This window comes from Pseudophryne corroboree, chromosome 2 (assembly GCF_028390025.1).
Source record: "Pseudophryne corroboree isolate aPseCor3 chromosome 2, aPseCor3.hap2, whole genome shotgun sequence".
NCBI lineage: Eukaryota > Metazoa > Chordata > Amphibia > Anura > Myobatrachidae > Pseudophryne > Pseudophryne corroboree.
In genome coordinates this window covers 854,919,879-854,933,398 of record NC_086445.1, presented here as the reverse complement: position 1 = coordinate 854,933,398, position 13,520 = coordinate 854,919,879, and the positions used below count along the sequence as shown (strand labels likewise).

General features: G+C 44.7%; 1 protein-coding gene across 2 annotated transcripts in view; it reads left to right on the top strand.

The window, feature by feature from the left end:
- The window catches only part of AKAP10 (A-kinase anchoring protein 10), a 201,886-nt gene that overhangs the window by 25,309 nt on the left and 163,057 nt on the right, over positions 1 to 13,520 (top strand). For both annotated transcript variants that reach the window (XM_063955810.1, XM_063955809.1), the window contains exon 2: positions 10,483 to 10,527. In XM_063955810.1, the coding sequence (XP_063811880.1) occupies positions 10,483 to 10,527 (45 nt within the window). The remainder of the gene's footprint in view (positions 1 to 10,482; positions 10,528 to 13,520) is intronic.

Here is a 13,520-nt window from a genome sequence, read left to right as displayed (position 1 = left end):
AAAATGTAGTGCTCTGATTTCAACAGATTGACCACCCGTGAATCCTTGTTAAGCGAATTAAGGGCTCCATCCACAAGTCCCACATGCCTAGCGGAATCGCTCCGTGTTAGCTCCTCCTTCAATGTCTCCAGCTTCTTCTGCAAAAGCCTGATGAGGGGAATGACCTGACTCAGGCTGGCAGTGTCTGAACTGACTTCACGTGTGGCAAGTTCAAAGGGCATCAGAACCTTGCACAACGTTGAAATCATTCTCCACTGCGCTTGAGACAGGTGCATTCCACCTACTATATCGTGCTCAATTGTATAGGCTTGAATGGCCTTTTGCTGCTCCTCCAACCTCTGAAGCATATAGAGGGTTGAATTCCACCTCGTTACCACTTCTTGCTTCAGATGATGGCAGGGCAGGTTCAGTAGTTTTTGGTGGTGCTCCAGTCTTCTGTACGTGGTGCCTGTACGCCGAAAGTGTCCCGCAATTCTTCTGGCCACCGACAGCATCTCTTGCACGCCCCTGTCGTTTTTTAAAAAATTCTGCACCACCAAATTCAAGGTATGTGCAAAACATGGGACGTGCTGGAATTTGCCCATATTTAATGCACACACAATATTGCTGGCGTTGTCCGATGCCACAAATCCACAGGAGAGTCCAATTGGGGTAAGCCATTCCGCGATGATCTTCCTCAGTTGCCGTAAGAGGTTTTCAGCTGTGTGCGTATTCTGGAAAGCGGTGATACAAAGCGTAGCCTGCCTAGGAAAGAGTTGGCGTTTGCGAGATGCTGCTACTGGTGCCGCCGCTGCTGTTCTTGCGGCGGGAGTCCATACATCTACCCAGTGGGCTGTCACAGTCATATAGTCCTGACCCTGCCCTGCTCCACTTGTCCACATGTCCGTGGTTAAGTGGACATTGGGTACAACTGCATTTTTTAGGACACTGGTGAGTCTTTTTCTGACGTCCGTGTACATTCTCGGTATCGCCTGCCTAGAGAAGTGGAACCTAGATGGTATTTGGTAACGGGGGCACACTGCCTCAATAAATTGTCTAGTTCCCTGTGAACTAACGGCGGATACCGGACGCACGTCTAACACCAACATAGTTGTCAAGGCCTCAGTTATCCGCTTTGCAGCAGGATGACTGCTGTGATATTTCATCTTCCTCGCAAAGGACTGTTGAACAGTCAATTGCTTACTGGAAGTAGTACAAGTGGGCTTACGACTTCCCCTCTGGGATGACCATCGACTCCCAGCAGCAACAACAGCAGCGCCAGCAGCAGTAGGCGTTACACGCAAGGATGCATCGGAGGAATCCCAGGCAGGAGAGGAATCGTCAGAATTGCCAGTGACATGGCCTGCAGGACTATTGGCATTCCTGGGGAAGGAGGAAATTGACACTGAGGGAGTTGGTGGGGTGGTTTGCGTGAGCTTGGTTACAAGAGGAAGGGATTTACTGGTCAGTGGACTGCTTCCGCTGTCACCCAAAGTTTTTGAACTTGTCACTGACTTATTATGAATGCGCTGCAGGTGATGTATAAGGGAGGATGTTCCGAGGTGGTTAACGTCCTTACCCCTACTTATTACAGCTTGACAAAGGGAACACACGGCTTGACACCTGTTGTCCGCATTTCTGGTGAAATACCTCCACACCGAAGAGCTGATTTTTTTGGTATTTTCACCTGGCATGTCAACGGCCATATTCCTCCCACGGACAACAGGTGTCTCCCCGGGTGCCTGACTTAAACAAACCACCTCACCATCAGAATCCTCCTGGTCAATTTCCTCCCCAGCGCCAGCAACACCCATATCCTCCTCATCCTGGTGTACTTCAACACTGACATCTTCAATCTGACTATCAGGAACTGGACTGCGGGTGCTCCTTCCAGCACTTGCAGGGGGCGTGCAAATGGTGGAAGGCGCATGCTCTTCACGTCCAGTGTTGGGAAGGTCAGGCATCGCAACCGACACAATTGGACTCTCCTTGTGGATTTGGGATTTCGAAGAATGCACAGTTCTTTGCTGTGCTGCTTTTGCCAGCTTGAGTCTTTTCATTTTTCTAGCGAGAGGCTGAGTGCTTCCATCCTCATGTGAAGCTGAACCACTAGCCATGAACATAGGCCAGGGCCTCAGCCGTTCCTTGCCACTCCTTGCCACTCCGTGTCGTAAATGGCATATTGGCAAGTTTACGCTTCTCCGACGACAATTTTATTTTAGGTTTTGGAGTCCTTTTTTTTCTGATATTTGGTGTTTTGGATTTGACATGCTCTGTACTATGACATTGGGCATCGGCCTTGGCAGACGACGTTGCTGGCATTTCATCGTCTCGGCCATGACTAGTGGCAGCAGCTTCAGCACGAGGTGGAAGTGGATCTTGATCTTTCCCTAATTTTGGAACCTCAACTTTTTTGTTCTCCATATTTTAATAGGCACAACTAAAAGGCACCTCAGGTAAACAATGGAGATGGATACTAGTATACAATTATGGACTGCCTGCCGAGTGCAGACACAGAGGTAGCCACAGCCGTGAACTACCGTACTGTACTGTGTCTGCTGCTAATATAGACTGGTTGATAAAGAGATGTCTATGTAACTATGTATGTATAAAGAAGAAAGAAAAAAAAAACCACGGTTAGGTGGTATACAATTATGGACGGACTGCCTGCCGAGTGCCGACACAGAGGTAGCCACAGCCGTGAACTACCGCACTGTACTGTGTCTGCTGCTAATATATAGACTGGTTGATAAAGAGATAGTATACTCGTAACTAGTATGTATGTATAAAGAAAGAAAAAAAAACCACGGTTAGGTGGTATATACAATTATGGACGGGCTGCCGAGTGCCGACACAGAGGTAGCCACAGCCGTGAACTACCGCACTGTACTGTGTCTGCTGCTAATATATAGACTGGTTGATAAAGAGATAGTATACTCGTAACTAGTATGTATGTATAAAAGAAAAAAAAACCACGGTTAGGTGGTATATACAATTATGGACGGGCTGCCGAGTGCCGACACAGAGGTAGCCACAGCCGTGAACTACCGCACTGTACTGTGTCTGCTGCTAATAGACTGGTTGATAAAGAGATAGTATACTCGTAACTAGTATGTATGTATAAAGAAAGGAAAAAAAAACCACGGTTAGGTGGTATATACAATTATGGACGGGCTGCCGAGTGCCGACACAGAGGTAGCCACAGCCGTGAACTACCGCACTGTACTGTGTCTGCTGCTAATAGACTGGTTGATAAAGAGATAGTATACTCGTAACTAGTATGTATGTATAAAGAAAGAAAAAAAAACCACGGTTAGGTGGTATATACAATTATGGACGGGCTGCCGAGTGCCGACACAGAGGTAGCCACAGCCGTGAACTACCGCACTGTACTGTGTCTGCTGCTAATATATAGACTGGTTGATAAAGAGATAGTATACTCGTAACTAGTATGTATGTATAAAGAAAGAAAAAAAAACCACGGTTAGGTGGTATATACAATTATGGACGGGCTGCCGAGTGCCGACACAGAGGTAGCCACAGCCGTGAACTACCGCACTGTACTTTGTCTGCTGCTAATATATAGACTGGTTGATAAAGAGATAGTATACTCGTAACTAGTATGTATGTATAAAGAAAGAAAAAAAAACCACGGTTCGGTGGTATATACAATTATGGACGGGCTGCCGAGTGCCGACAGAGGTAGCCACAGCCGTGAACTACTGCACTGTACTGTGTCTGCTGCTAATATATAGACTGGTTGATAAAGAGATAGTATACTCGTAACTAGTATGTATGTATAAAGAAAGAAAAAAAAACCACGGTTCGGTGGTATATACAATTATGGACGGGCTGCCGAGTGCCGACAGAGGTAGCCACAGCCGTGAACTACTGCACTGTACTGTGTCTGCTGCTAATATATAGACTGGTTGATAAAGAGATAGTATACTCGTAACTAGTATGTATGTATAAAGAAAGAAAAAAAAACCACGGTTAGGTGGTGTATACAATTATGGACGGGCTGCCGAGTGCCGACACAGAGGTAGCCACAGCCGTGAACTACCGCACTGTACTGTGTCTGCTGCTAATATATAGACTGGTTGATAAAGAGATAGTATACTCGTAACTAGTATGTATGTATAAAGAAAGAAAAAAAAACCACGGTTAGGTGGTATATACAATTATGGACGGGCTGCCGAGTGCCGACACAGAGGTAGCCACAGCCGTGAACTACCGCACTGTACTGTGTCTGCTGCTAATATATAGACTGGTTGATAAAGAGATAGTATACTCGTAACTAGTATGTATGTATAAAGAAAGAAAAAAAAACCACGGTTAGGTGGTATATACAATTATGGACGGGCTGCCGAGTGCCGACACAGAGGTAGCCACAGCCGTGAACTACCGCACTGTACTGTGTCTGCTGCTAATATAGACTGGTTGATAAAGAGATAGTATACTACTAATATTATATATACTGGTGGTCAGGTCACTGGTCACTAGTCACACTGGCAGTGGCACTCCTGCAGCAAAAGTGTGCACTGTTTAATTTTAATATATTATGTACTCCTGGCTCCTGCTATAACCTATAACTGGCACTGCAGTGCTCCCCAGTCTCCCCCACAATTATAAGCTGTGTGAGCTGAGCACAGTCAGATATATATATACATTGATGCAGCACACTGGGCTGAGCAGTGCACACAGATATGGTATGTGACTGAGTCACTGTGTGTATCGTTTTTTTCAGGCAGAGAACGGATATATTAAATAAAACAAACAACTGCACTGTCTGGTGGTCACTGTGGTCGTCAGTCACTAAACTCTGCACTCTCTTCTACAGTATCACAGCCTCAGGTCAATCTCTCTCTCTCTCTCTCAACCCTAATCTAAATGGAGAGGACGCCAGCCACGTCCTCTCCCTATCAATCTCAATGCACGTGTGAAAATGGCGGCGACGCGCGGCTCCTTATATAGAATCCGAGTCTCGCGATAGAATCCGAGCCTCGCGAGAATCCGACAGCGTCATGATGACGTTCGGGCGCGCTCGGGTTAACCGAGCAAGGCGGGAAGATCCGAGTCGCTCGGACCCGTGAAAAAAAACATGAAGTTCGGGCGGGTTCGGATTCAGAGAAACCGAACCCGCTCATCTCTAGTGTCAATGTGTCTGTGTGTACATGTGGTAGGGAATATAGAGTGTAAGCTCCACTGGGGCAGGGACTGATGTGAATGGGCAAATATTCTCTGTAAAGTGCTGCGGAATATGTGTGTGCTATATAAATAACTGGTAATAAATAAATGACAAGGCAGTATATTCTTGAATCCACAAATCAGCTGTATAAAAAAAAACTATTAAATCTATTGAGAGCGTTATGTTCGTAGTCATTTGTATTGATTTACTGAATTGCTATAATACAATACTTTAAGTAGATTTTTGTTTTCTATTGTAGACATTTTCAGTAGCAAATATCTGACCTAAAATTATCCCTTGCAGTTTGTGACTTTTCTCATGTTAAATCAAGAAAGACTTGCTGTACTTTATCCCTGTTAGGTACATGGTTAAAGTTATTCCCCATTTGCTGCTGGGGTCCTTACTTAAATTCCAACCAACTGTGTGGAGTTTGTATCTTGCAGGGCGCAATTTTATTGTTTTCCCTTGTGGCTACCACTAGGGGCCGTAATACAGCAATTCAAGTGTTCAGTTGTTTAGACGCCTGTTAGCTGCAGCGGAGATATTTCTTCTTGCGACCTCCGGAGGTACGAAAACAAAAGTGTGCAAAGTCCATTGTTTGGGCATCCTAACCACTTCTTTAGACCGATTTAGTCGCGTCAATACTAATAGGTGCCCGAATGAAGAAACAATTGAATTGCTCCTTAGGGCACCTATTCGTATAGACGCTTAGCAGGGGTCGCACAAAACAATTTAATTGCCCCCATAGATTTTAAGCTTCATTAGGGCAGGAGCTGATCTGGGCAATTAAATATTGTCTCTAGAGCACTGTAGATGATGGTGCTCTATAAATAACTATTACTAAAATAATAAACGCGATTCAACACAGTGTTAATAGCATCAGGAAGGAAGTCCTGGAGCTATTTAATTGACTGCGATGTTAAGGCCATCTAGAGGATTTCCGCTAGCACTCCTAAGGTGCAAGCAGAAATCTAACTAAACTAGTGCAGTGATGCTGTTTTCTTAATTGAATCAAGCCTATAGACACTAGTGAGTAGATGTTGTGCTTCAAATACTCTTCCTAAAAGCAGCAGCTCTGACGCAGCTTCTTTTTAAAAATTCTGTATCTGACAAATGCAAAATTAATGTTTTGTTTTCTAGGTGGTATTGTTCTTTATTTTACAAATTATCTAGGTAATGGCTCCACAGATGTACTCATTAAGGAGAACAAATCAATATTTGTTTTGTAATTTAAAAGGGAAATGTAAGCCTGACCTTCTCTAAATTCAAAGGGCAAAATTTGTATTCCACAGAAAATCAAAGAAATGCCTGTATTTTATTTGTATTAAAATGGGAAATCCAAGCAAATGAATAAAAATCACAGAGGGCAGCACAAGCTACAGTACTCCACTCTCTGCCCTGCTGCAGAATACGAGAAGGACAAGATGACCAGGAGACCCACCAGACGCTCTGCCAATCACAAGCAGTTCTCCCATTCTAGCCATTATGTGATTGGCTGGAGTCCTGAGGATTTCCTTCTTTGATCACACCTCAATATAGGTTCATTGAATCTCTATTAATGTAGCTGTGATACATCAGCTTTTCAGGGTTGTGCTTCTCCATGTTTGTATCAGTGAGAGAATAAGTGATTGAAAAGCTTTTGCATTCATTACATAAAACACTGTGTCCGCCGGTCAGCCGTACTACACCCCTTGCAGAGTATTCTCTTATGTGACTATACCCTTCTGAATTCATACTTAGATCACAGTGCACTTGTGTTGCAGTGCACCTCTTTGGACACAGTGTTTTATGTAATGAATGCAAAAGCTTCACTCGCAGTGAAGTTCATTCCCGGGAATGTGTCCCGGTATATTTGCCGGGACACATTCCCGGGAATGACCCTTTCACATTAGCGGGCTGACCCGGCATATTGCCGGGTCAGTGACGTCACCGCTGAGTCTCCCAGAGGCGGTGCTTGGAGATAATCTTCTCCAAGCACCGCCTCCTCCTATGAAGAGAACGGGTGCCGGGTCGTCTTGACCCGGTATACCCGTTTACACTGCCAGCTTCCCGGTACGGTCCCGGGTTCAACCCTGGTCGAGACCTGGGATGAAATCCCGGGATGCTCGTCCCGGGAAATGGACCCTGTACCCATTCACACTGAGAAAAATCCCGGGATGATGCGCGTTCACGTGCAATATCCCGGGATTTTTCTGCGAGTGTAAAAGGGGTACTGTTCTCTCACTGATACAAACATGGAGAAGCACAACCCTGAAAAGCTGGGGTGTAGTACGGCTGACTGGCGGTCAGCTTACCGACGAGATGCTATGGTAGCAAACATTTCTTATTTTTGCTCCCACCTCTGCCAAAATAAGAAATGTTTTACTTACTTTAAAACTGGGAAGTGTGCACAGCTCTAGTGTGACCTCGCGCTGAATTAAAGCTTCCACTCGTACATGTTGTTTTTCTGTACATTTGTGTGCATTGTCCTTATGCTAACACACAAGTCCGTGGCAGCTGGTGTACATTAGTGGGTAAACACCCTACTGACTCCTCAGAACAAAATGAATTTACCTACAGATGTATTAGAATGTGTATTATGTAGAACTTGGTCTACTCCAGACAAGGTTTGTGCAAATAGTCCTAATATCTGACCGTGAATGTTCGCATGTGCACTTGTGACTTATGGCGTAAGGGTTAGATTGCAGTGAGTTTAAAGAGGCCCAAATGAAGGGTCAGACTGAAACACAGACCCCTTTGTTCAGGTCTCAATGTCTTGTGTCCTGAGGATTAGCACTAAGACGTTAATACTGCGCACAACATGTTTTGATACTGAATATAGAATTACAGGAGAGAAAAAAAATCCTTGTCTATAGCAATTGCCATATTTCATTCATAGGTTTACTATACAGTAACATGTGAACTTTGCTATAAAACATTGCTTTGTAATTTTTAATAGTGTCAGTACAAGCCTTCTCAAAGCATGTGATCTGTCTGTGTGAAAGGGTTAAAACAAAACCACCAGGTCTGTATAAAAATGACTAAAATCCCCCCAAATGATATCTGTCACTCACTATTTATCATCCAATTCAGCCATTAGAGGTGGTTAAGGAGCTGGCCCTCATTGGAAAGTTTATAGCCGTTTCCTGATTTATCCCATAATAAAATCTGACTCTGAGGCTCACACAGACATTATTGAATGGGGCTTAATGACAGAAATGTATCATAGCTTATTCATATAAAAAGTATCCCAAACTGACATACAATAATACAGATGCAAACCAGTATACTGTATTTTAGCCCACAGGAGGAATGAGGAGAAGTCCATTAAACTCAGGGGGGCAATTCAAATGTTTTTTGGGGTGCCCATCAGAGCAATTCAGTTGTTGCTCTGATCGAGCGTCCATTACTTTATAAGTGCCCAAATAAATGGGGATACCTGCAATTAATGGCTAATCCCATCTAAACTTCCTGCTTAGGGAACCTACACAACAGACTTATTGCACATTTCTTCTCGCCGCCTCAGCAGGCAGCTAAAATAATTGTCTCTTCCGCGGCTAATGGGTGCCCAAACAGACCAACAATTGAATTGCTGCTTTTTGTGCCCTCTAGTGGTAGCTGCAGGGGAAACAATTGATTCGCCCCCAGTGTGTTTTTCTGCACAAGGCTTAAGGGGCATGCACACTAGACGATTTAAGTGGACGATATGCACAATAAAGATATTATCGTGCATTTTGTCAAGTGTGTTTGCATGATGATAATGATGCGCACTTCCGCGTGTCGTTATCATTTATCTTTATCAACTGAACATGCAGTCCAATTTAGGCTATATCTTTCATGACTGCATGTTCAGGGATGGGAGGGGTGACGTCACTTAACAATATTGTACACTTTATCGTTCAGTGTGTATGCACTTTATCTTTCATTCTGCGGCATTCGTAATGTTGGGCAGTAAGGCCTGACTTGCAGTCAGCATTTCAATTTATCCCAAAAATGTGATAACAGGTTCATCCACACCAGCCTCTGTAAATTATTCTTTGATGCACCTTGCTTTTCTTTATGGGTACTCCTCTCCAAACTTGACACAAAGGTGTCAATTTAATTTGCTGACAGTTGAATAGTGCCGGGAATTAACTCCCGGTGCAATTCAATACAGCGCCATGTGACAATTGTCGGTATTTCCTCTCGCACCCCCAGGGTGTGCGAGCAAAAATCTGACAAAAGTGCTGGCGCACGGCCCTCGCGAGGCTGATTCTGTCGGAAATCAGCATCGCGCCGGGCAGTTAAGTCAGAAAATGACCGTTCTCCCGACAAATCAGCCTGTTAAGTACGGGAGAACGGGCATTCGCCGACTTAACATGAGCAGAGTTGAATAGTGACGGGAGCAAATTTCCGGCGCTATTCAACTGTCGGCAAATTGAATTGACACCAAAGTTTGAAGTACACAAATCTCTAGAACAGTGGTTCTCAACAGTTCTTAATTTCTTTAATCATTCACAGGTGAAGTAATCTGTTTTGCTTGGTCAGTAGCTATACCACCTGCTTCCACAGAGAGAAATCCTCAAAACATGATCTGGAAAACTTGAGTGTTGAGAAACACTGCTCTAGGATGTCATAGTGTGATGCAGAATTAATGTCTCCCATCACAGGGCCAAAACCATGAAAAACGCCCCAGGTATTGGGGCAGTACGGATGGTTTAATAGTTTAGCATTACTGCCTCACAGCACTGAGGTCATAGGTTCAATTTTCATCATGGCCTTAACTGTGTGGAGTTTGTATATTCTCCATGTACTTGCATGGGTTTCCTCCGGGTACTCCTGTTTCTTCCCATAATCCAAAATATACTGGTAGGTTAATTGGCTCCCAACAAAAAAATTAACACTACCGTGAATGTGTGTACGTGTGGTAGGATTATTATGTTGGACAATGGGAATGAAAAGGAAGATTGTTTGTGTGCATTCTCCCATGGTGTAAATGATTAAATCATTTGTGTGGAAGCACGAGTGTTTATGAATGGCTGATTGGGTTGCTTGGTGATGAATTTTATGATATTATGTACGGACACATAATTTTCATATTTGACTATTCACCTAACAAATGGTTTATTTGCAGATAATTGCAGATGTACCGTAACCTTTACTTCCTGCCCGTGCACTTCTCATAAAGGGACTGTATCACTGTCAGTTATTTCCTGGTAACTGCTCCCACCCATATCTCCTTACCTAAAATGCAACATTTATTGCAGTTATAGATGACTCTACTCTTTAGCCAGCAACATCATACCGATAACTGCTTATTTTACCAGCAAATTGAATTTTCTTTGTATATTTTGCAGTCAAAGGAAAAGATCAAGAGAAGCCAGATGTCAAAATATTTAAAGGTAATGCTGTTACATTTCCTATATCTTTTGCCTATACAGTAGTCATTTTCATGCTTAGCAAAGTGTTAAGTACAGATGTAAAACCATTCTGTGTATTATCTGGTTAGTTTCATATTCTCACATTCCTAATGAAGAGCCATAACACAATATAAACCCAATGCAGTCTGTGCTTCTCATTAGTTTGAACTGTCTGCTTTATTATAAAAATACATAGACTTGAACAGCTGTATCTAACTTTCCTCTTGCTGGGCGAGCTGTCCTGTTTGGTAGCTGGGGCAAAGGTGGTCCATTAATTAACCCTTTATGTCATCACATCCTGATGATGTAATCACTATTAAATTGTAATTTCTCTGACGTCCTAGTGGATGCTGGGGACTCCGTAAGGACCATGGGGAATAGACGGGCTCCGCAGGAGACAGGGCACTGTAAGAAAGAATTTGGATTCTGGTGTGTTCTGGCTCCTCCCTCTATGTCCCTCCTCCAGACCTCAGTTTGAATCTGTGCCCGGACGAGCTGGGTGCTACTTAGTGGGCTCTGCTGAGCTTGCTAAAAAGAAAGTATTTTGTTAGGTTTTTTATTTTCAGAGAGATCTGCTGGCAACAGGCTCTCTGCTACGTGGGACTGAGGGGAGAGAAGCAGCCCTACTCACTGAAGATAGGTCCTGCTTCTTAGGCTACTGGACACCATTAGCTCCAGAGGGATCGTACACAGGATCGCACCCTTGGTCGTCCGATCCCGGAGCCGCGCACGCCGTCCCCCTCGCAGAGCCAGAAGACAGAAGCCGGTGTCAGAAGCAAGAAGACTTTGAAATCGGCGGCAGAAGACTCCAGTCTTCATATCTCCATTGCTCCCACACTAAACCCACACACTCCGGTCACTGTAGGGTGCAGGACGCAGGGGGGGGGGGGGGGGGGGTGGGCAGCAATTAGGTACCTCTTGGCAAAAGTTTACATAATATACAGTTGGGCACTGTATATATGTATGAGCCCCCGCCAAAATTGTACATGAAAGCAGGACAGAAGCCCGCCGTCGAGGGGGCGGGGCTTCTTACTCAGCAGTCACCAGCGCATGTTTTTTCTCCACAGCACCGCTGAGAGGAAGCTCCCCAGTCTCTCCCCTGCAGTTACACGGTAGAAGAGGGTAAAAAGAGAGGGGGGGGGGGGCACATAATTAGGCGCAAAAATCAATATAAACAGCAGCTACTGGGTTAACATTAAGTTACTGTGTTATTCCTGGGTTAATAGCGCTGGGGTGTGTGCTGGCATACTCTCTCTCTGTCTCTCCAAAGGGCCTTATGGGGGAATTGTCTTCAGATGAGCATTCCCTGAGTGTGTGGTGTGTCGGTACGTGTGTGTCGACATGTCTGAGGTAAAGGCTCCCCTAAGGAGGAGATGGAGCAAATATGTGTGAGAGGGTGTCTACGTCGACAACGCCGACACCTGTTTGGATATGTGTAATTAAGTGCTAAGGTGAATTTATTGCACAAAAGATTAGAGAACAGACAGGAAATCTACCCATGTCTGTCCTTATGTCGCAGAGCCTTTTAGAGTCTCTCAATGCTCACTATCCAAAATAATAGACACTGAGTTTGACTCCAGTGTCGACTACGATAATAGTCACTGATGACTCATCTGTCCCTGACACAAGGGTACACATGTTTAAGGGGAAGAAAGCTCCTCTCATGATGAAAAAGAGCGGGAATCTCCAGACAAGAGACTGCAGTTTCCCACAAAGAATTCTCAGGCAGTATACTTTCCCCACTAGGGCCAGGATATGATGGGAATCTTCCCCTACGGTGTCACGTTTGCCCAAAAGGTAGCCCTGACGTAATAGCTATTCTCAGGGATCCTGCAGATAGCGTGCACATTCTGGTACACTACTCAGACCGGCGTTTGTGTCGGCATGGGTTTATAGCGCTGTGGCAGCGTGGACAGGTACCTTATCAGCAGAGATTGAGACCCTAGTATGCATATAGATATATATATATGTATATATAGAGATATATATTAAAGGTGCTATCTTAAGAGATATATATATATATATATAACATGCCCAAAGAGACATGAGTATACTGGGTCCTAGAGTCCAAGCTATGTCGATTTCTGCTTGACGTGTCCTGTAGAATATGCAATGGACAGATGATGCCGACTTAAGAGGCATATGGAAGGCTGAGGATTGTGTGGAGAAGGGTTCTCGGACTTGGTCTCCACAGCTATAGCTGGTAATTCTGATATTTTGCCTTATATTCCTGCACAGCCTAGGAAAGCACGACATTATCAAATGCAGCCTTTTGAATAAAGAAACAAGAAAGTCCGAGGTGCGTCCTTTCTTGCCAGAGGCGGGGGCAAAGGAAAGAAGCTGCACAACACAGCTAGTTCCCAGGAACAGAAGTCCTCCCCGGCCTCTACAAAAATCCACCGCATGTCGCTGGGGCTCCACAGGCGGAGCTAGGCCCGGTGGGGGCACGCCTTTGTAAGTTCAGCCACAAGTGGGTTCACTCCCTGTTAGATCCCTGGGCAATAGATATTGTGTCTCAGGGATACAAGCTGGACTTTGAGAAGATGCCCCCTCACCGACGGCCCTGCCGGCTTCCCCCCACGAGAGAGAAACAGTGTTAACTGCAATTCACAAATTGTATCTTCAACAGGTGGTGGTCAAGGTTTCCCTCCTTCAACAAGGAGGGGGTTATTATTCGACCATGTTGTAGTCCTGAAACCAGACGGTTCGGTCAGACCCATATTGAATTTAAAATCCCTGAACATATACCTGAAAAGGTTCAAGTTCAAGATGGAATCGCTAAGAGCGGTCATTGCAAGCCTGAAAGTGGGAGATTTTATGGTGACTCGGGACATAAAGGATGCATACCTTTATGTCCCCATTTATCCACCTCATCACGCGTACCTCAGAATTGCGGTACGGGATTGTCATTACCAATTTCAGACGTTGCCGTTTGGTCTCTCCACGGCCTTGAGAATATTCACCAATGTAATGGC